The sequence below is a fragment of the Scomber scombrus genome, chromosome 16 (genome assembly GCF_963691925.1).
Source record: "Scomber scombrus chromosome 16, fScoSco1.1, whole genome shotgun sequence".
NCBI lineage: Eukaryota > Metazoa > Chordata > Actinopteri > Scombriformes > Scombridae > Scomber > Scomber scombrus.
In genome coordinates this window covers 12,955,818-12,979,863 of record NC_084985.1, presented here as the reverse complement: position 1 = coordinate 12,979,863, position 24,046 = coordinate 12,955,818, and the positions used below count along the sequence as shown (strand labels likewise).

At 38.5% G+C, this 24,046-nt stretch overlaps 1 protein-coding gene across 1 annotated transcript in view; it reads left to right on the top strand.

Annotated features, from left to right (window-relative positions):
* The window catches only part of LOC133996982 (CUB and sushi domain-containing protein 3-like), a 374,952-nt gene that overhangs the window by 333,390 nt on the left and 17,516 nt on the right, over nt 1–24,046 (top strand). The window contains exons 47-58 of the mRNA XM_062436511.1: nt 3,777–3,857; nt 4,133–4,246; nt 4,376–4,564; nt 5,033–5,191; nt 7,488–7,676; nt 8,631–8,816; nt 9,291–9,485; nt 10,364–10,537; nt 14,390–14,563; nt 18,829–19,014; nt 19,783–19,968; nt 20,515–20,688. Of these exons, the coding sequence (XP_062292495.1) occupies nt 3,777–3,857; nt 4,133–4,246; nt 4,376–4,564; nt 5,033–5,191; nt 7,488–7,676; nt 8,631–8,816; nt 9,291–9,485; nt 10,364–10,537; nt 14,390–14,563; nt 18,829–19,014; nt 19,783–19,968; nt 20,515–20,688 (2,007 nt within the window). The remainder of the gene's footprint in view (nt 1–3,776; nt 3,858–4,132; nt 4,247–4,375; nt 4,565–5,032; nt 5,192–7,487; nt 7,677–8,630; nt 8,817–9,290; nt 9,486–10,363; nt 10,538–14,389; nt 14,564–18,828; nt 19,015–19,782; nt 19,969–20,514; nt 20,689–24,046) is intronic.

The window sequence follows — 24,046 nt, the reverse complement described above, 5'->3', positions numbered from 1 at the left end:
GTGTCCAAACTTTTGACTGGTACTGTACATTAAAGCACAAAATGCAGAACTCAACAAGATAGAAAAAGAAAGAGACACAAGCAATGCGCAAAACACAAAATGGGAAATGTTTCTTTTACTATAAGAATAAGGCTTTTCAATTGCAATTTTTTTGCATTCTGACCTTCCTTTCTTGTTGTGGTTCGTGGTAGCTTTGGTAAAGTGGTTTGTTAAAAAATAAAAAATAAAACATTCACTGAAAAGTGTATTGATCCAAAAGTTAAAAATATATAACTAACTAAGTCCCAACCACATGACATCAAGTGAAGCTAAATTAACTTTTTGATTTTCAAATTACTTTAAAATGATTTAGTCTTAATATGTGCTATGGTGCTGTGGTCGTGCAACTAATTAGTCATTTAAAAGGAAAGGGTAAACCTGCAGTATGCAACAAAAACAATTAGGAAAAAAAATTGGATATTTTCATGAAGATGATGAACACGGTTTGTTCATTAGTAAGACTCTCAGCCTGAATATAGAAAGGGTTCTTGTTTCTCTGTCTCTCGCGCGCGTGCACACACACACACACACACACACACACACGCAGACACGCAGTCATCTTCTCTCCACAATGTTGTGGAGATTGTATATTTTCTTGTCGTAAGCTGCTCTTTCTCCATGCAAAAACTGCCTGTGCCATTCAGTTTTTCATTTCATTTCAGTCTTTTGCTGAGGTCCTTCAGTGCACTTAGATTTCCATTTTGTTTTCTATCACTATTTAAGATAGATTTCTCTTTCTTTTTTTCACCCGACTGCCATCAAACACCAATTTCCAGACACTACGATCTGTTGTTTGCATCCATCTACTGTCATATAAAAAGATTTAGCTCCTCATAGGAGGATAGGTTTGAAGAATCACATGATTGTTCATTTGCTGACCACATGAACTCAATTTGTATAATGGTGTTAAAATTTAAATATTGGGTATTTTATAAAACAATGATAGAATCATAATACTGGAGCAGGGTACTACTTTTACTATCATTATTTATGCATTTATGTATATACTGTTACATTCCAGCATAATTAGTATTAATATAACTTAGTACAGTATGTATTCAGTCTAATGCTCATACTATTACTCTCATTTTGGTTGTGTAATTGGTTTAAATTTGGCCATAGGTTGAGAAAAGTACCTTTTGTGCCCTTGAAAGTCCTCAAAATACATTATCAATCTAAAAAGTCCTTTTTTTTTAATGAAACCTTGTATTTTGGCACTTCTTGGATTTCACTAGCCATAAAAGTAATGCTACTGCTGCTATTACTCATTCTTGTCAGTTTAGTTCCTGAAATAGTTGCCTTTTTGGATGAAGCTTTAATTTTACAGATTGAGTCTAACTAATGAGTCTGACTGTCTTTTTTTCTTTTACCCTTCATGATGGAGTTTGTCATCACCCACATACCCACCTTCGTACAGTACATATACATGTATATCCCCCACCCTCTTGTTCATGCAGCTTATATTTGCTTCATTTCAAATGTTCCTGTTCAGTGCTCTTTAGTGAAAACATGTCAAGTTGTTTTTTTATAGCAGGCTTTCCTTTTTTTCAGACAGATGACATGTTGTTAATGAATTTCTGTTGGCAGGTTCCGCTGTCAGCTGTCACACTCACATAGGAGTAGTACCATCTGATAGATTCTAGTCTATTTTCAAGGAGGATGTACAGCACAGAGTGACAGGGAAGATGGATAAGAGGGAAAGGCGATGACATGTATGGAACTGGTTGTGGGCATGGTTTTGTCACTTCTCTTCTATTAGTCAGTATAACAAGAAAACAAAAAAAGACAATAGTGAGAGGTAGGTAATGTGAGTGAGCAAGACACAGATTTTGATCATTTTGGAGAAGAAGTAAAATCTTAGTCGATAATTACAGGAAGAATAGGGACCAGAGCCGGCACCAGACAGTTATCAACAGGGGGGCACAGGTTTTCATGCGTGGGTACTCCTTTTAATATGGTCATAGATTCGATTTTTTTTTTTCAGAGGAATGGCTATTTATACATAAAAGACGAAAAACATATTAATTCATTCGTTCAATTTCTTTACTGCTTATCCTTAGCGAAGACGGTCACGTAGGGTCTGGAGTAAATCTCAGCTGACATTGGGCAAGCAGACCCAGCACAGGTCACCAGTCAATCATAGGGCTAACATATGTAGAGACAGACAACCATTCACAGTCATATTCACACCCACAGGCAATGTAAAATCACTAGTTAGCCTAACTTTCATGTTTTTGGTCTGTGGGAGGAAGCTGGAGTACCTGGAGAGAACCCACGCAGGAAAAGAGAGAACCTGCAAACTCCACACAGAAGATCCTCAGGAAATAACATGATGATAACAAATCCAACACTGCATAACACTTGTTACGAAAATTGCTACAAACACAAATTAAACAAAAAGATGATAATATTCAGAACTTCCTCACAGAAACCACCAATTGCCCAATTGCACAGGCATTGCCCCCGAATGTCCAACTGTGCCACTGGCAGTGATAGAGTCAGGCTTTTCTCCAGCAAGACCTTGTCACAGTGAGGAACGACATTTCTACATTTCTTCTTCAGTGTCCTTCAGTGACGCAACTGAAATTCAGAATGTCAGAGTTTGCATCTGAGGCAGCTGCTAAAGTGCAGTTTTTGTTTGAAATGTCAAATAAATCCCAAAAGAAGCATCAATGCACTGTTCGGGGATATTTATCTGTGTCATTGTTCCTCTATTTATCTGTGAGTTAAGGGTGCTTCCATACAGAAATGAGGACCATGCAGCGATGGATAATGTTGTCCTGGACGTGAGATTGAGAAAGCCAATGTGACATGAATGTGGAAGTAGCTATAAAAAAGGGTCTTGGAGATTAGTGAGATCAATGACTGCTCACAGTGAGCCTCTCCTCTTGCGCACACAGAAGCTTAGATACTATTGCTGCATACGTACAAACATGCACACAGACACACAGACACACAGAAACATACTGGCACACACACACACACAGGCCACAGGCTTTGATATGGATGAGAGCAGGAGATACTATTGGCAGGTCTCATTTTCATAGTCAATTTCATCCTGACTTATAGCCCTCAGCCTCTCTCTCTCTCTCTCTCTCTCTCTCTCTCTCTCTCTCTCTCTCTCTCTCTCTCTCTCTCTCTCTCTCTCTCTCTCTCTCTCTCTCTCTCTCTCTCTCTCTCTCTCTGTGTGTCTCTCGCCTCTGACTCTGTCTGTCTGTCTGTATTTTCTCACTCTCTCTCTCTCTCTCTCTCTGTGTTAGTGAGTGATCTATCGTCATGCAGTAGTATTGATTACAGCCTTTAGCCCAGTAGCTGTCAGGTCTGCTCCTTTTTTATGATTCAAGGTAGTGCTGTATCTGTTTTTGATTTTATGTATTGCTGACCCGACCACCTGCACTTAAAAAGGGAAGTTAAACTGAAACAAGATTAGGTAAAAGAATAATATAAACAGAAAACAGGTTTTCCTACCACAACTGAGCAGTCCATGATGCAGTCATGAAGGCACAGGCAACTAGAAACATATCCATTAGTGCAGGTGAACCAACAAGTAACATTAACAGTTTCTCAGTAAGAAAGTAACTTGTTGCCAGTTTTCAAAGCAGTGTACATTCCTAAACTTCCCCCTGTCTTGGAACAACCCAGGTTAGGTTTAATGACCACATTTCCTCTGACATATTCTCATATATTGTGTCTTTTCTTGGCCTCTCTCCTCTCTTCTGCTGTGTCTTTTCACCCAGCTTACCAATTAAGGGTTTGCCAGCCTCCTCCAGAAGTGCCCAATGCTGACATGCTGATGGAGGATGGAGAGCTGGAGATAGGTAAGTTGTTTGTGTGCCATGCGTCTAGACATGTCACACTGATGAAGGCTGCAAATGAGCATAACTTTTGAGTTTCCAACAAGATAACAGTGATCGTCTTCTCCATAAACTCCATGGAGGACGTGCATACAAGTACCCTGTTTGAGTAAATGTGCTAACTTATATTCCACTATTAACTGTAAATTGTATGAGAGACTAGCTAGTGTTGTTTCCTTCTCACTGCCTTGAACATCCTTTCTAAATACCTTCCTCATACCCTGACTTTGGGCCTCTAGGTGACATCATCCGGTACCGATGCCAACCTGGATTCTCGTTGGTCGGCAGTGAGATTCTAACCTGTCGCCTTGGAGAACGATTACAGATGGATGCACCACCTCCTATATGCCAAGGTGTGTGTATGTCAGTGCAACAGCAATAGCAATGTTTTTAAATTAATATTTCAAATACTGTTGAGAAGATTGAAAATAACCAAAACACTTTGTCACATCGAACATAACCCTTGATTTTCTTAACCGTAGTCCAATGTCCCGCACATGATGTGCGATACGACTCGTCAGGTGTGGTCTTGAGCCCCGGCTGGCCAGAAAGCTACCCTAATCTTCAAATGTGTTCGTGGAGTGTTACAGTCGAAAAAGGATACAACGTCACCATTACCTTTGAAAGTTTCCACACTGAGAGAGAGTTTGATGTGTTGGAGATTTTTGACGGTAAAAAAACAGACCCATACACACAAACACACACACACGCTGTCACACATTATAGTAAGACTTAAGTTAAGAAGTGTTTGTTCCTTCAAAGGTATAAATATGTTAAGATGACACTTTAATTGTCCTCATGAGAAAACTTGGCATACAATTACTGTCACAAAATGTAGAACAATACAAAGTATTAAAATAGAACAGATGAGTTTATTTTCACTGTCTTATTCATTGTCTTTGTCTCTCTACCCATTTTGGAAGCATTGGAACGCATGTCTTTATTTGTTTTAACCCTGTATATATTTGTACTGTCTTGTCCTTGTATTGTTGCGTGTTTTGTTTTGTTTTGTTTTGTTTTGTTTTATTTTGTTTTTGTTGATGTGGACCTGCAGATGTGTCCAACAATAAAGTTTCATTCATTCATTCATTCACTCATCTCTTCCTCCTTCTCACTTTCACTGTTTTGATCTCTCTCAGGTGCTACAGCAAACAGTCCAACATTGGCAACACTGAGCGGTGACCTGCCAACACCCTTTAACATCACAACCTCTGGTCATCAGTTCCTGGTTCGCTGGTCCTCAGACCATGGCACAAACAAGAAAGGCTTCAAAATTCGCTATGTTGGTGAGTACCAAAGTATGTATCCCAACTTTATTTTACTACTACTTAACATTATTATATTGCATGGATATAAGGACAGAGGTAGACAGAGACAGACAGAAGGACCTGCTAGGTGACAGCTGTTGGAGGAGACAGATTATGATTTGCATAATAAATATGCAAAAGCTGGTTGAGAAAGTTACTCAATTTGTAAGTTTTTGGGGTGAGAAATTCATGGAAAACAAAGCATTTACAGTATTGGTAACTTCAGCTTACCTAAGCATTTTGTTTCTTCATCTTCTGCAAACGTTTTACCTTACTTCTGTCTGTCTCCTAAGCAGTTTACTAAATTGTATAATGGGTTAGTTCTTAAGCTTTATTCACCCAAGGAAAGCTTGATGAGCACAGATGCTGTTTTACACCAAGCTTTGCATTTAGACAGTTTTGCACCTGGGTGTGCCGAGTGTAACTTTATACTCCTGGGCATTAAGCACCTTCATTTGGGAAATGGGGCTTGAGTGCGTTGTTCAAGGGCATTTTTTTTTTTTACAGTTAAGGTGGAGCAGACAGTACTATCTTTTTTATTCCTTTTTTCTTTTTTTTTGCTTATTTGCTTCGTACTTGTAACTTCCTAGTCAGGAGTTCTGCTTGTTTAACCTTTAAATCACCACTGTTCTCTGTGATTAATTATACTCTGAATAATAACAGAATCACCTCCCATGACGCTTCCACTCTGTAACCTTACTCAGTAGCAGTGATTAATGTGAGCATCTGTATGGATTGTTTAACATATGTTTTAGGCCCTCTAATATCAGGATTCACTTTAAATAATGTTTTTTTTACTTTGCACAATAAGGCCAGTGTATGACAGCAGACTCAGTAAAAAATCTGCCCAGTTTGTAGTTAAAAAGATAAAAATGTACTATAAATGTATTAATATTAACACATACTGAGTTTTTATAATGTCTACCAAGTATTTGTCCATATAAGCACAAAAAGTTTCCATGTGTGAATGTAATCAGCAATTGACGAGCACATTCTGATAAAATATTGTTCTGTGGCTGTTTTACCTACATGGCACTTTGGTGATACCTGCTTCTTCTGTGAGCATCATTTGTGTCTGTGCAGTTACTTTTAATGCTTTTAGAAATAAGCTGTGTCAGTGCCTTAATTGGAAATCACTGACATACTGTGCCAAACTTGGCCGGCAGTGACTCTGAATGTTTAGAAACTCAAGAAAAATCACAGTAAAGAGCCTCTCACTAACTCTCAAGTGGTGCTTGGTCACTACACAGATGTTACTGGGCCGACTAGAGGGATATATAAAAGAACCAATAAATAAGGCCTCATTGACCTTATTAATCACCCTATTTTGGGCACCTGCCCAATGTGGGGAATTACAGACCAGGCAGCTGGCCCAGATCTACATCTTACTGGACCCAGGCCTAGTAATCTTTATATGCAATGACTGAGGAACATAATGAAACTGCTACTGGTAACATATCATTTGACATATTGGCATCATTGTATAAGGGCTTTATCTAGTCCCATAGAGACAGAGGCTGCAGCATTTCAGTAATCTATAGATAAACAGAGCTGATAGTAAATTTGTTGCCAGGTTGTTTCCGGTTCCAGCAGCATTCCCTCCTGTTTTGCCCACTGCCAATATTGTCTGGAGTAAAGGATTAATGTTCCTTGGAAGAAAGAATATTTCATCATCTTGCATATAGCCATCCTCTTGATGACTTTGCAGGCTGTGTGTTCGCCTTTGTCTGACATCAACTGTAACTCTGCTCATTGATTATTTGATCAAAAAAGGACTCCTAAAAGAGACAAATTATTTAGTTTATTTGGCCTTTATACAGCTTGTCGCATAGATTTTAATCACCATTATGAAAGTGATCATTAATATTTCTACTCACCACTTCTATTTAGTTTTGCCCAACAAAAAGCTATTGTACTTACAGTGATAACATGAAACTCCCATCATATGCCTTTAATAGCACAATTTAAAGTACAAAATCTAAGTCATGATTAGTCAATAAAATGTCTACTTTACTCACAAATGTGACACTTATGCCATTAATCCATTGTGTTCAGGCCTCCTATTATGTCATAAATACAGTAGTGACCCACATTCATTTGGTTACAACATAGTATACTATAGAATAGTAACTTTATAGTAGTAGAAATACTGAAGCTATCTGCCTTGGTATGTCTTGTTAACAAGGTTGTCTTGCTTAGTTTTAACTTTCAAGTTCTAGTTTAAGTAAACACGCCGTGTTTAATCATTTCAAATCTCTGTTTTTTAAATGTGTTTCTTCTACTCCAGCCCTCTACTGCTCCACTCCAGACTCCCCCTTCCATGGCTCCATCTCCTCTCAGAGTGGTGGCCATGTTAACAGTGTAGTACGATGGGCTTGTGACCGAGGTTACCGTCTCATAGGCAACGCCACAGCAACCTGTCGCCGCACATCACTAGGCTACCATGCCTGGGACTCTCCTGTGCCTGCGTGTCAAGGTGTGTGTCTCTGTGTTTGTGTTTTTGAACTGTACTGAAAAGTTTTTTATATGTAATATTGATTATTAGTATCAAATACATCAGTCAGTTCCATATTATTTTTATGACAACATCTTCCAAAAAGTGTTATGCGTTCTACGGCAACATTATTGAAAATTATAGTTTTATTAGAAACGTTAGCTTCAACTAATAGTAGCTACTTTTTTATTTGAATTCTGTTCAGATTGGTTGATAATTGTATTTCTTGTGAGCTATGACTCATAGCTAACACAGCTAACACTGATACCATAAAATGCACATACCTTAGATAGCACAACTACATTCCTTTTAACAACAAAACCTTGAAAAAGTTTTTCTTCCTCATCTAACCTCAGTCAGTTTTTGTATATTTAAAAACACATTCCACTTAGTAGTGAGTAAATGACCACAACCATTGTTGAGGATTAGGTATGTGAATGTCACATAAAATTGATATCCATTTGGTAAATTAAATAAAACATGTGTATATAAAAAGTTACTACTATTTTTAGGTAGCGCTTTTCTTTTTCTCTCTCACACATATATATTTTTAAGAATACAACTACAAATATACTACAATAAACAAAGACTTGGAATAATATTTTCTTGCCGTTGTCTAATGCCACACATCAAGTAGGCATAGGAAGGTTTAGCACAGCTGGTATTGATAGAAAGTCAAATGAAGGATGCACAGCAGATTGTCGACACTGTGTAATAACACGGTGCAGTGCTCTACAAACTAGTCTATTTAAAAACACCTCGGAGCAGCATGTTCAGCAAGATGGATGTATTTTTGTAAGAACTGGAAAAATCAAGCATCTCTTGTTTATGTTTATGACATACATAACATAATATACTTGACAGACATAATTGTGCATTAGGGCTTCTGTGTGTGTCAGTTTATATCTTAACCAGTGTGTATCTGTCCTCCCCAAGCTGTCTCATGCGGGGCGCCCAAGGCTCCGATAAACGGCGGTGTTTTAACAGCTGACTACTCTGTCGGAACAAGAGTTTCCTATTTTTGTAACGACGGGTACAGACTCTCCAGTAAAGAACTGACGTCAGCCATCTGTCAGCCTGATGGAACCTGGAGCAACCACAATAAGATACCACGATGTTCGGGTTAGTAACACATAGATATCAGTGGAATATCAACAATGTACTGTGAGTACCAAATCTGACTTTGTTACTAATTTGGACACATCAAAACAGTAAAGCCACAGCTGTAAAAATGACCATGAATGTGAATAAGAGACAACAATGAAAGGCTCATTGCTTTAGTCACAAAAATCACAAAATATTAAATGATATATTGTTTAATTAATGATGATCAAATAATGATTTCCCACCAAGTAATATACTAGTTTCTAAGCAGCATATATGATTTGCATTGGCTAAGGCATTGCTATTTAAATTGCCAGTTATTATTATGCACCAGTGGGATATTTTACATTAGCGTCGTCTGACTCTAAGCAGGCTATTAATTATCTGACATTATTTTAAAATATTATACACAATGGTAATTGTGGCTTTTTTCTAATGTAAGTAAATGTTATAATGCTTCATTTTCTCTTTCTCTCCACTCTGTCACTTTAGTGGTCGTGTGTCCCAGCATCGGATCATTTTCTTTGGAGCACGGCCGCTGGAGGATTGTTAACGGCTCCCACTATGAATACAGAACTCGCATTGTGTTCACCTGTGATCCGGGATACTACAGGTTAGGCCCTGCTCATATCCAGTGCTTGCCCAATGGCATGTGGAGCTGGAAAAATGAGAGGCCACACTGTCAAGGTGAGTAACTGAGATGTGTGATGATGTAATGACCACTGCAACTGAAAAACCAAATCAGCAGGAGTTAGGAGCTATTATTACAAATTTCTACATGTAGGCATTGATGCTGACGCTAGCATACATTTAATAAAAAATAAGGGTATATAGATGATTCCAATTTTAAAGCAAAAGCACATGCCAGATTAGGTTATGTTAGCTTATACAATGTGCAAACACAAATGAAACTGCCTGGCCTGTACAGTAAACATGTGTTGTTTTCTAAGTATACAGGTGTGTTTAATGTTACTTTAAGTTAGATGTATTTTTTTTCTTTATTTACACCAATCTGTTGAAACGATGACTGACTTGCAGTGTGAGGATAACATTTTTTTCATTTTTCAATTCATATTCTGACTCCAACAGACTTTAAGACTTTCTGACATTTTTAAACTGCCATCTGTTATTTTTTTTCTGGGGATTTTTGACATTTTGAATGAATGCTATGTTTCTATAAAGAATTCCATGACATTTGGAAATTTACAAGTATTTTCTTAAGCCGGGCCTCTCTGAATGTAAGAACATGCGACTAGGTCAAAACCGAGTATATGTCTTGATGGTGGGTGAAATGCTAGAGGGCTTTTAAGTTGAAATGACAGACATAGGAAGTGGCAACACTCATCCGAGGCGTCAGTCAGTCCATCAGGGGCAGACTTATATTTATAGGGATGGTCCTGCTATTGTAGCCAAGCCAAAAAGACAATATTGGCATCACATTTGCGTGATAAAGAGGTAGCATTCCTCACTGAAACCAATGAGCTCTACCAGCTACTCAAATTAACTTGGTGCTAAATTGGTGCAAAACTGCTTTTAAATTGCTTGTGTCTGGCTGTGTGTTTCAGTTATCTCCTGCAGTGAACTGCAATCTCCACCCAATGGGAAGAAGATTGGTACTCAGGCATCATTTGGTGCTACAGCCATCTTTACCTGTGATGCTGGCTTCATGCTGGTTGGGTCAGCTGTCAGGGAGTGCCTGTCATCTGGGCTTTGGAGTGGAATGGAAACAAGATGCTTAGGTAAATGGATGTTAAAACAGTTCCAACTTATATATTAAATGATGTTAAAATTGTGTAGTAATCTCGATGACTGAAATTCAAGGCTTGTGAGATAAACTGCATGTTAACACACACATACACTGACACACCTGTACTTCCACATGCTGAAACATCCCCTGTTAGAGAGGGAGTTTCAAAGGTGGGATTTGTCAAGTCAATCTAATGAGGACAGGTATCAAAGGTAGGTAGGTGCCCTACACCTCTTGTCTGGTTGCACAGCTGCTTTCCTCTGACCCGTCCACCTCATGAGAAAAACCATCACGAGTTCACTTCTGCTGTACACTCACTAAGTTCATTTTGAATGTACATATATATATATATAAAAAACAGCTACTTTCTTCTGTCAGCGTGCAAGCCAGAGGTAACAGATGTTATGACATGGTGCTGTCACTTCTTCTATGAAACCTCACTACCTCAACAGCGCTTCCCAGAATACTTCACAGGCTGAGGGGGATTTGTGATGCAGTGAGGAAGCATGATTCTGTCAAGAAATAAATAAATTGAGGCCTAAAAAGGTGCTATAAACAGCATTTTCATTCAATAACTTTTTTTATTATCCTTCAAAACACAACTGGCTTGACTGTGAATGTTTTGCTTATTTAACATGCAGGCCTGTGCAATTATTTGGCTGTTTCCATCATAGTGATGAAAGCTGATATGATGAAAAGGATTAAAAAATGACCCATGTTTTAACGATCCCCAGTCAAAAGATTTGTCTCAAGATCTGCCTCAAACAGATCAATAAAGAGATAAAAAAATAAATAGATATAAAATAAATAGATGAAATTCTCTGCTAGGAGAAGTTCAATTGATTTCTTTGCACTGCTTACTTTTAAAAAAAACAACGCACTTGAAAGTATTTTACTTTATTTTACTCATTTATTGCTCTTAATGTCTCTTTATTGTTTATTGAACAGCAGTTATAAAGTATGATGAAACTGTGTGATAACTTTCTTTATAGGAGTTGACTGTGGGGCAGGTTCTAACTGTTTTCCAAAGTTGTGCAATATATTCAAGAAAGTAAAGTGTGTGACTCACTTGAGTGATGCCCTTTAACTCCAGTAATCAACACCTCAAAGACAATGTGAAATGACAAAGGTGATATGAGTCAACCCCTCCTTTCTTCTCTGTCTCTTCCACTTCCTCGGCTGCCTTTGAATTGTGAGCATTTGTTGACATCAGGGACACAATGCAGGTGTTACCTACTGTAAAGAATAAAATCAATACTCAATACAAACTCTCTGACAAGTGAAAATACACTTTTCCTCTCCTCTTTGTAAAATGCCATTTCATAATCTTGCATCAGCTCTCCGCATCAATCGGTTCTCTGGGAATGAATCTGATCTGGTATTTTAATTTCCCTTTGGGATTAATAAAGTATCTATCTACCATCTGATCAGGGTTTAAAAAGGTTTTGAAAATCCTGTTTGAACTCAAATTCTTTAAAAGCACAAGGACATCTTCATTTAAAAATTGGATGCTTTTGAAGGAACAGTGAACACTGAACACTGACACAGCTGTGAAAATGTTGTTAGGCGGCAACTGACCATCTGAGCCTTCATAGTACATGAGAGGCAATCCAATTTGTGACAAATCCTCCAGTACTTTGTGAAGGTAGAATGCTTGTTATGCTTTCACTTTGATGTTTTATCATGTGTGTGTGAGTCACATTTCTCAAATAAAATATGAACCCTGTTCCAAGCTGCAATTCCCTACTTTTACACATTTACAAAAATTTTTTAGCAGATGTTTCACATTTTAATACCCCACACAAAAGCAACAAACTGCATCTTAAGGTGCGTTTAAAACTCCCAGACACACGCAAAATGTTACTGTTTGTTTTGATGATATTGTCTTTGTATCAAAAAATATAAAAAGGTAGCACATCTCAGATAGTTATAGTTAAATCTGATTTAAACCCTTTTACATATAATGTGAAGCTTCGCAAAATACTGTTTCGGACTATCATTGATTCACTATTAAGACCATTCACTAGATGGCAATAGAGGGACATAGATTACAGGTAGATAACAGTCCTAATTTAAAAAGCATTCTAAACTGTAGTCTTTATTGAGTCCGTTCACTCTTCTCCACACTGGGAAAAAACATATAAACTGTAAGTCAACTCGTGTGATTTACTTGCTATTATGTCCCTCTGGTCTAGCGTACGTTGGACAAACCAAACGACCCTTTAAACAACAAATATCAGAGCACAAAACTGCAATCTGTAAAAAAGGCAAGATGGATTATGCAATTGCAAAACATTATGCTGAAGCAATTCACAGTTCACCCTCCTCATTAAAATTCTGTGAGATAGAGAAATGTATGATGCCTACTCGAGGACGTGATGTTCTGAAGAAACTGTCCCAGAGAGAAATGTTTTGGATATACACACACTCGGTACTATGACACCAAATGGACTTAATAATGACTACAGCTTAAAATGCTTTTTAAATTAAGACTGTAATCTGCATCCCTTTATTGCCATCTAGTGTACCGCTTTAATAGTAAATCAGTGATGGCACGAAACAGTGTTTTGTGAAGCTTCTTATTGTATGTGATAGGGTTTAAATCAGATTGAACTATAACTGGATTGTTCAACATGCGCTAGACCACTGGGACACAATAACATGTAAATAAAATTCCCAAATTAAAATTTTCAACCCAATGTGGGGACAACTGAACAATTTCCTATTAGTTGTATTGTTGCAGCAGACACAGTTACCACACCTGTGGTTACCAGCTATTGTCAGCTGTGTGGTCTTATTTTCAGTCATATTTTTGCACATGATGTTGTTTTTAATTCCCCCTGAGCAAGAAAAATGGGTGGGTATTTGCAGAAATGCTTTGGATATCCACACTCAATACTACAACACCAAATGGACTTAACAATGACTACAGCTTAAAATGCTTTTTAAATTAAGACTGTTTGTAATCTATGTCCCTTTATTGCCATCTAGTGTATGGTCTTAATAGTGAATCAATGATGGCCAGAAACAGTGTTTTGTGAAGCTTCATTTTGTATGTGAAAGGAGGTTAAAGTAGATTTAAATATATACTTGTGACTGGTCCCTGTATCTACAACCATGGGATAAGAAAAATGAGTGGTTCCTAAAGAACTGTGTCCAACTCCTAGCTGTGTATTAACTCTGCCCTTGTGTATATTACCGAATTGCACCTGCATATTTCAAAGGCACTGAAAAAGGCTCTGTGCCAGAACATGTAAGCGTTTTTCTGTTGTGAGCAAAATAATCAAGTGAAATGTTAGTATTTTGTCCTGCTTGACATTTGAGATGTGCAACCTTTTCATATTTTTTTGGAACATGTTCACTGGATCTTGGGTTTAGCACTCCACTGAGAATCCCATTGTTGAAGTGCAGCCTCCCTTTCCAATTCATTGTCATTGTATCCCTGAAAATGTCTGAGAACTCTTCTCATGGGTACAATAGGTCTTTAAGGTATAGTTTAGTTATGACAGAAATATTTGCATACCCGAAGGACAACTAGCTGTCCCTCTAAGTAAAATAAACTAAACAAGCAAACAGAACAGACACAAATCATAACAAAAAAATTCTAATTTAATATAATCTTAGAATAAAATTGCAAGTAGACATTCAATGCAGGGTCTTAATGATCCCCATTAATGTCTTTTTAAGCAAAACAAGTGCCAAAACCTACTACTTTTTGATGTTCTGTCCTGTCTGCTAAAGTTAATGCAAAGTTTTTACATTAACTATGGTTTCATTACAACAGCATATCTGAGGCAATTTTAGTGTTATCTACAGTCTAAATCTGTCCTTGCTTCTCTTTCAGCCGGTCACTGCGGGATCCCAGAAAGCATCGTAAATGGCCAGGTCATAGGGGAGAACTTCGGTTACCGTGACACGGTCGTGTATCAGTGTCTGCCTGGCTTTCGACTAATAGGCTCATCAGTTCGAATCTGTCTCCAGGACAACCAGTGGTCTGGACAGCTACCCGTCTGCATACGTAAGAAAAGCACACAACCACGCATTGAATACGTACTAAAGATTCATCTGAAAGAACCAACTAACCTAAACCTTTACCACAGAGATCACAGTCTCCATGACAACCTGTGTCTGTACGGCTGCCTGTCTGTTCAACAAAATACAAACACTCACATATTGTTTATACCCAGATGCCATTAGTTTTTATACATATTTTATAGAAATAGTGTGATCCAAATGCTATTAATGCACACACTGAGCTAAGCACACTAACTAGCTCTTAAATATATCTCTTTGCAAATTATATCTGCTGATATAATTTGTTCCTAGTTAGCAGTTGTAAGCAGAAACTCAGCTTCCCCAAACTCCCTTAGGGATGCTCGTCTTTCTGAAAGGGGAAAGTTTATAATGCTGAAACATGGTGAAATGGACTGTGTGTGGGCACATTTCAAAATCTTCTGCCATCTATCCTGTTGACGGTGAAAGTGTGTAGGGGATAAATCATCTGCTTTCACAACTTTGTAGTGATTCAGTGATGAAATCCAAGAGGAAACTTTGGTGCAGTTGTGTGATCAGGAATTGTAAATGTGCCCATAAGATGAAGCTCTTCATTACCATACAGATTGTTTGAAGAACCAAATATTTTGGCATGTCTTGAAACCGTCTGCTGTTGGGTAGATACCAAATAAGGAAACTGAAGTCTTTTTCAAGTAGACCCAATTTAGGAATAAAATTTCGACATTCTTTTGAATGTTACTGTGGATGTGGAGGTGAAAAATCAATATCATATATTTTACAAATGACTCTCGAGGCTTACCACTGAAAAATCCTGCTTGACAAATGAAGATGTACTATGTGATACAGTATTTGTGAGGCACAAGTCATGTTTGATTCAACCAACCCTTAAGATAAACAGATCAAAATGTTATTTTGGTGGGTTTTATTGATAATGAAGAGTTGGTAGAATGCCTTGAAAATAGCATAGACATAAACAGATGGCGATCGACAAAAATGTCCTCGACAGCTGAACAAGGTGGACTGACTCCATGGGAAGTAAAAAAAATGAGAAGTGTAGCCTTGGATGTGATTTGATCTAACATATCATTAAAAACCACCTGCCGTCATACATTTGCTGTGGTTCAGTAATAGAAATAAGAATTCAGGGAATACTAACTGGAAATGATCCTTTGGGGTTTCTGTGTGTTTCTGCGTCTGTGTGCGTGCTCAGTCATGTGTTTGCAGCGGATGGATAGCAACACAAAAAACAGAATCCAAGTTGTTGTTATTTTTATTTGTGTATTTGAATATTACAAAAACAACCCGATCACAGTGTAGAACTGTAAATAAAAATACTTTTATACTTCATCATCAAATTACATACTTTAGGGCAGAATTACAGCGTGTGATATTGTGTTACAGTGATCACTTGCTGGAAACAATAATTTGATATCCTTACTGGGAGGAAAAATGATGATCAGCAAAGAAATGTATTGCTACCCTTGTCTCATATAATTTTGAACAATGTCCAGAGCCAAATATTTTATGTGAAACAAATAAACCTTTTTTTCTCTCTCTTCGCTTCCTATAACCCGAACAACACAACAGCAAAGTCTCCAATGAGGGAGTTTGTCTGGTAGAGCTGATAAACCCCTGTCAAGTTTAATCAAGGGCAAAAAAATCCAAATTAAAAAAGGAAAGGAAATAATTTAGAATAAACCTTTTGTTTGAAAAGTGCCAGCGTGAGGTTCCCATTTGAGAAATATCTCTGTCTCAGAGGTACTTGCCCAATAGTGATGGTTCTGCAGATTCACTCCAGCAGTCCTATATAAAGGGCTAGGGGGCCCAACTGCCAGTGTGGCCTGGACGAGATAAATAGCTGGGCTTGAGGATAAAACAGAAAGCTCTGACATATCCAGGCTACTGTGAAAATCCTCTAAAATTGTTCACTTGCTGTGAGCATCATGAATGTTTTAGGCAGCAACTAGGCACAGTTTAGGTGGTGATGATGAGTGCTATCTCAAGCCTATTACAGGCACTTTTTTCCAAGAGAGACAGTTTGTACGCTAAATTAAGAACAATACTTAAAAGATGAAGCGCATAGTGTTACGTCTACATTTCTTGAGTGGAAGGCACATGAAAAAGGATTTATTTTCTCTGTGAGGTTGTTTTTGATTATGAACCTTGAAACAAAAAGAAATGTTCAATATAGAAACTTCAATTCAGGTGTATGTTTTTGTGCGTGTATGTGTGTTTGGGCAGTGCAGACATCTGTGTCTATCTGATTATGAGAGTGTGTGTATCCATCTGTGTGTCTGGGGGTGTTTCTGTGCTATGCTGTTTTTATTGAGGTTTATTGAGGTTTTTATTGAGGTTATTCATGCAAGAGTTATTGAGGGAAATCATTTTACAGCCAAATTATACTGTAATTATGGAGATGAGAGGCTCTTGTTTAGAGACACAAACACAAAATTATGATGAGAATATGTTGTGCGTGTGTGTGTGTGTGTGTGTGTGTGTGTGTGTGTGTGTGTGTGTGTGCGTGTGTGTGTGTGTGTGTAGCTGCAGGGCATGCTGACGGTGTCAGATAAATTTGTATCTTTGGAAAGCAAACAAACTTCTGATTCGCACTGATCAACTAAAAACAGACCTTGGCTTCTTCTCTTTCACTCCCATATTGTCTTTATCATCTCCCCTCACCTCTGCTGTTCTTTTTCTCTCTTGTTTTGTCTTCTCCTCCACTAGTGCTGTCTCTTCCTCTCTTTTCTTCGGTTTCTCCTTTTCCCTGTTCACTTCTCCACCCACCCAGCCTATGTTTTTCCCATTTTCTTTGGTCAAGCTCCTTTCCTCCTCTCTTCTGTCCTCTCCTCTCTTCTACTGTCCTTTCCTCTCCTCCACTCTCTTCTGTCCTCATTACAAAGCAATACATTTAAAGGGGGAGTGTTTGAGAGAAGGGTTGGCAGTGACTGTAAACTCTGTGTTTACATAAACATCAAAACGCTGTTGTCAGCACATTGAAGACACAAAGAGATACAGACAAACTTTTGAGAAGCCCTAGTGAATGAAGTTAACAGGATGAATAATTATAACACACAATGCCAGACAGAGGACACTCAAAACTAATACAGACGATTGAGAGTGCTAATGTTTCCAAAATGATGAAATTGTGATACCAGCTAGGTCTCATGAAGTCTGCTAATGTTTTTGTGATTATTTATGAATTACTTTAGGAGTTATAAGTGGTCCACATCTGGGCTTTTTGTGGTTCTCTAGACAGAGAAGTGTCTACATGGCATTTACAGTAATTTTCAGATCTGGTTTAGGTTCTTGTCTTTGTGGGGCTTTATATCAAGAAGAAATCTTACTGAATAGGGATGAGAAGTTTATGAAAAGCTAAAACTTTAAGAAATAGTGTTGCTTCTAAATCACATCAGTGGTCAGCTTCACCTACCAGTATGTGGCATAGACTCCAGAAATAGCGCAGCTCGGTTTTACTTACAGAAATATTCATTCAGGACTAAAGCCATGTCTCAAATGGCAAAAATGTACTCAGTGCACTGAGAAAAACACTTAAGCTTTGCTGCTTTGTAGAGCTAGTTCAAGTTAGGTGATATAGCTAATGCTTTTGACTTCTATCATGCATTAATTCACTCTCTAAAGTGTTCAAGTGTAAAATGGTGACTGGTATTCTATATTTTTTCTATTGTCAATAAGCCATATGATAAGCCCCAAACCAATGTTAAATCAATTCAACTAATGTGTAGATGTCTCTGTGCCATAGATTTTCATTATTGTCCAAAACTGTAAAAACACATCAGTAAACCATAAAGTTGCACTGGGTGACTTTTTCCTTTGTTACCATAAACAATAGCACTATAGCTTATATAAGTATGAGTTAATCACACATATGTCCATAAATATTCAATAGAGCTGTAAATGTGTATTAATCCACAGCTGAAAATAGTCCTCAACATATGCACTACTCAATCCTGTTTGTGTAAAAAAACTACAAATACAAACCTGGCTGTTTTAGGAAATGACTTACTGTAGACATTTCTAAAAAAGAAATGAAACTGTACATTTGTGAACTATTTTTTAGAAAAATGTATGTCTTTAATACAAACAAAGGGTCTTGGTCTTTTCATTAGATACAGTTCATTTAGAATGAGCCTAACCATATCCTTTAAAATATGCTAATTGTATTTGTTATGCACAGTTTTAAGTAGATATGATTAAATGTAATAGAGAATATGTATGCAGGTACATGTGTTCATACTGTGTTCCCTACAGCAATCAGCTGTGGCCATCCAGGAAGTCCCATATATGGTCGTACGGTGGGAAATGGCTTCAATCTCAATGATGTGGTCAGCTTTGTCTGTAATCGGGGTTATGAAATGGAGGGGCCCGCACACGCTAAGTGTCAAGCCAATCGCCAGTGGAGCCACCCGCCCCCAACGTGTAAAGGTGGGGAGAAAAGTTAAGTGTATTCACCCCTAACCTTATTTATCCCTAACCTTTTTTACCACCTCAACTCTTATTCTTATTTACTCTCATCACCTGTTTACTATAACCACCATCCTTATTCATCCCAATCCTTTCATCCCCATTTTGCCTCAATTATACCTCTAACTTAATACAACTTTAACATCTCTGCCATCTTAACACTGAAAACTCATTATGACAGACAGAAATGTATTTTCAAAAAGTTTTGAGGTAGATTTAATCATCTGCATCTCTCTCAACCATTTCCTGGCTCCTGCCCTGTGAAAGAGTTTTATTTGCAATCAAACATAAATCTCACACACTGATTGTTCTCCAAAAATTGTAGCAATAAGAACATTTACACAGAAACTATCAGCATCCTGCCTGGTGTGCAGCATGACAGGCCAATGAGTCATGTAACATAAAAAAGTGCAGCACAATGATAACAAGCCATTACTCTGCACGAAGGCTGGATCCAGGACATACACACTATGTCTCTACCATGGAATCATGTAACATTTACCAATATTTTTACCCTTTTAAACACAAAACCTAATCAGTCCTTCCTTCTTCACCACAACCTTCCGATCATGCCCTATATTATTTTGCAGAGCTATAATCCTGGTGCAGTTTACTGGGAAAATAAAGGAGAGGTGGGGGAAGAGAAATGACCCTCCCAGGTTCATGCCAAATAACACATGCTTTTTTATCCCTCTGTTTGTGTATTTGTGTGTGTCTATCTCTGTGTCTCTCTGTGTATAGTGGTCAATTGCTCTGATCCAGGCATACCGGCCAACTCCATTCGGCAGAGTAAAATAGAGCATGGGAACTTTACCTTTGGCACTGTGGTTTTCTACGACTGTAACCCTGGGTACTATCTGTTTGGATCACCTGTACTCGCATGTCAGCCTACTGGACAATGGGACAAACCTTTACCTGAATGTATAGGTTAGTATGACCCTTATCGCCATATTTTAACCTGATGGGACTATGGGACAGACAGCAGTGGAATTGGATCCTGATTATATATTCTGACATTGTTTCCTTTTGTTCACCCTCTGCACCCAATGGACACAATTTGTCTCAATAAGCACACCGCTTCTCCTCAGAGCCATAACTCAGTCAAATCTGAACACACAGGCATGATATATATCTTGTTAGATTCAGTGGGACTTACACTTACTTGGGCTATGGCTCAGATGTGGCGATAAAAGTTTATAAATCCACTTTGAAGTACATTTTTAAAAATATACTCCTCATAACTGCAGGTTCTTATCTTCTTATATCTTTGTGTTTTGACTTTTATTCAATTTTATTCAACTGCAATGACTCTTAGGGGTAGAAAACTGTAGAAAAATCTGAGCGTATAGTGTGTCTAGTTCTTAGCAGCAGTCACTGCAGCTCTTCTTGCAAAACTGTGTTGAGCTGAAACGAGCTGTCTATCCTCCCTCCGTCTCCCTGCATTTCTCTCTCTCTCCCTCTCTGGATCTCTAGTTGTGGACTGTGGTCATCCTGGCTCTCCCCCTAACGGTGTGCTGAGTGGAGATAAGTTTACATTTGGTTCAACGGTTCGATACTCCTGTCTGGGTGGAAGACAGCTGAAAGGAGAATCATCCAGAACTTGTCAGCTCAATGGGATGTGGAGCGCCCCCATGCCCTTCTGCTCTGGTAACCATTTTAACCTCTATTGAATATACAAAGTTCAAACTCCATCCTATCAGAAGAAGAGATGTATGGATAGGAGTTGTAGATGAAAAGGGGAGACATCTAAAATATGTAGAATCAACAGACTGTGGAGCATTTCATGCCTTTACATCCTGCAGGCACACTTTTTTTACAGTCTTGCATTCAATTGGAGAGATAATCGGAGCGATGGATGGACAGATAGAGGCTAGAGTGGGTCCATGAAAAGAGAATATATCAGTAGCTGTCTGTTAAAAGAGCTGTGGAGCATAACCTTCCTCTACATGTACACACACACCTCAGCCGTGGACCTTTAACCATGTGCATGTCTGTTCTGTCAAGAGACTCTTCTTAATTGAATTTAACCTTGTTGTAAACCTCATTTAATTCTTAATTTAAGCAGTTTTTGTGGCTTTTCTCTGAAAAAGGGAAAGAGGAAAAGCACTGGAAATATATTTGTGAAAGGAATGATTGGCAGATGCTCTTTAAATATTAAATATTAATATTTAAATTATTAAATGTATGTAAACACATTCCCTACATTTTCTTGCTAGCATCAGTTTCATTGTCTTTTTTGGGTGAGTGGATTATAAGTGAATTTGCTGAGCTGTAGATGCACCACTGTCATTGTTCTGTAAACTGCTTTACACAAGCATATTTCCTCCCTGCTGGAATCACTGTATATGCATACCTCACGACTTATTAAGGTAGGTTGTCTCTCCAGACAGAGAGTGCCCTTACCTTCCATCATCAAACCGTCTAAGTTAGATGGTTCTCAGTTGGCTGGCTGGGAGCTTGATTATGGCTCTCCACACTGAGAGGCTCCCAGGTGCCACTTATATAACAAACTGACTGAAAACACATTCCAGACAACTTGAATAAGAATACATTGTTATTTACAGCAATTGCCTGGGGGAGATACAGGGTGAGGGAGGGTAATATTTTAAGAAGTAGTGATTCATGGTTTTTACCTTGCAGGTCTGTGCCAGAGCCCTGCAGAGATATGAGCTCAGCACAAGTTACCAATGCTAGCTCCACAATTCAGTTAATAAGCAAATAATGTTTCTGATGTAATGTTTGTTATGCTACCACCCACATTTTAAGATGCATTAATATACTTACTTTAAACAAGTAGGTCCACTGTTTGCTGTATGGTTGTGTTTGTTTTAAGGGACATTCCATCCATCCATCCATCCATTTTCCTGACACTTATCAGGGTTGTATCACAATAGAAGCAGGGTAAGCAAGGTACTCCAAACATCTCTCTCAAAGATTTGTCTTCCAGTTCCTCCTGGGAGATGCAGAGGCATTCCCAAGCCAAATGTAATATATATTCCCTTCAGCGAGTTCTCAGCCTACCCTGGGGTCTCCTAGCAGTTGCACATGCCCAGAAAATTCCAAAAGGGAGGCGCCCCAGAGGCATTCCTATCAGATGCCCGAACCATCTCAGTTGGCTCCTTTCGAAGCAGATGTCTAAGATCCTTGGCTTATCTCAAAGGGTGAACCCATCCAGCTCATTTCAACTGCTTGTATCCACCATCTCACTCTTTCCGTTACTATGCAAAGCTTGCGACCATAGGTGAGGACTGGAACATAGATCAGATGGTTAATTCAGAGCCTTGCCTTCAGGCTCAGCTCTCTCTTCACCATAACTGTCCCGCACATGAACCCACTTCATACCTGGAGGGAGCAATCCACTGTTCTCCTAACAGTAGGGGAATGTCAGAGCTGCTGTACTATGCCCGGAGCAGGGAGATTGGGGCTTCCTTCTGGAGCCAGATATGCGAAGGGAGCTGAGCCACGAATTCATAAGCCATTGGGGTCATGCTAAGATAAGCTAACTGTCTCCCAGCTGTAACTTCATGTTAAATGGTGAGTGGTATCGAAAGCGAATAAGTATATTTCCAAAAATGTTTGACAAATTCCTTTTAACTCTGGTTACTGCATTGCCACTTGGAAAATAATTATAAGAAACTACATCACACTCATCATTTCTCGTCCATGCTCAACCTCCAACAGTAAGTCCTTGAATCAGATGATTGAAAGTGTTATAGATTAGTCTTTTTTTCAGATTTATGAGTACCTGTGTAAACCTGGGCAAAAGAGCTTTACATCAGTAGCCTACCCAATGAATTTATTCAATCCAGCATATAGCCAAAATCTTTCAATCCAATAGATGTTTTTGTGTGAGTGCAGATGAATGTGTGTGCCACTGATTAGTGGGTTTTCCAAAGACACCTGAGGGAAACAACAGATTAGTTTTTACAATGCACAGAGACTTGCATACACACTTGCACAGATGCACACATACGCTTGCACCAGTGACACCAGGTAGATTGGTTGTTTCCCTGTTGGGACCAGATTCGCCTGAGGCTACATGGTGACTTTGGAGCTGTGTGTGTGTTTGTGTGTGAGCATGTGTTTGTGTGTGTGTGTGTGTGTGTGTGTGTGTGTGTTTGCATTTACGTGTGTGCACATCCCACAAGAAGTGTAGATGCTGTGTCCTGAGAAGATTCAATGTGGTCTGATGACACCAGCAGAGGCTTTTTTGTTTACACCTAAAACCCATCTGAAGTCCTGAGGCAAAAGATGTTGTAATTATTTGTTGTATCTATGGAATGTGTAAGCTAAATTTGGCAGCAAGCCTCTAGATATTTTCAGTGTAGAGACATTTTTTTTCAGTGTAGAGACATTTTTGAATTAAGTTATTTGTCAAAAGTACGAAGAAAATCACAAAAACATTGCAGATACATTTGGAAAGTTCTTAGGATACTTGTTTATCACACAATGTATTTTGCTGCAAACTTTGAATTAATTGTGGATAATGCCTGTAAATTTAAAATTACAGGGAAAAAATGTAAACTATTCATTCTGTGATCTATTTGCTATCCAAAACTAACAGAAATTACTCAGGTTCCGACATTAATCATATGCATGGTTAAGTAGAGGCCAGCAACATATTTTTCCACACTTGTGTATTTGGGTGATTGTGTGTGTGTTTCTGTGCAAATGTGTGGGTCTATGTGTTCCCAGGAGCGTGCTCTGTCTGTCAGGCAGAATTTGCTGACCGGGCGGCTCCACAAGGGCAAAACAGGGATCACACACACACACACACACCCCATCCACCTACTACGCAACCATCAGTACACATATACACATATACGGTCTTAAGGCAAACATATGATCCTTGTCACTCTGTAGCTCTTTAACTCTCCAGCTGTCTGTTCCTGCAGTTATCAGCTGGTAAAATCTTGATTTAAAATGTTAAGTCGCAGTGTAACAGTAACTATCACCGAACCTGTCCACAGCTCTGCTCTGCAGCAGACAGGTTCAACAGACAGAC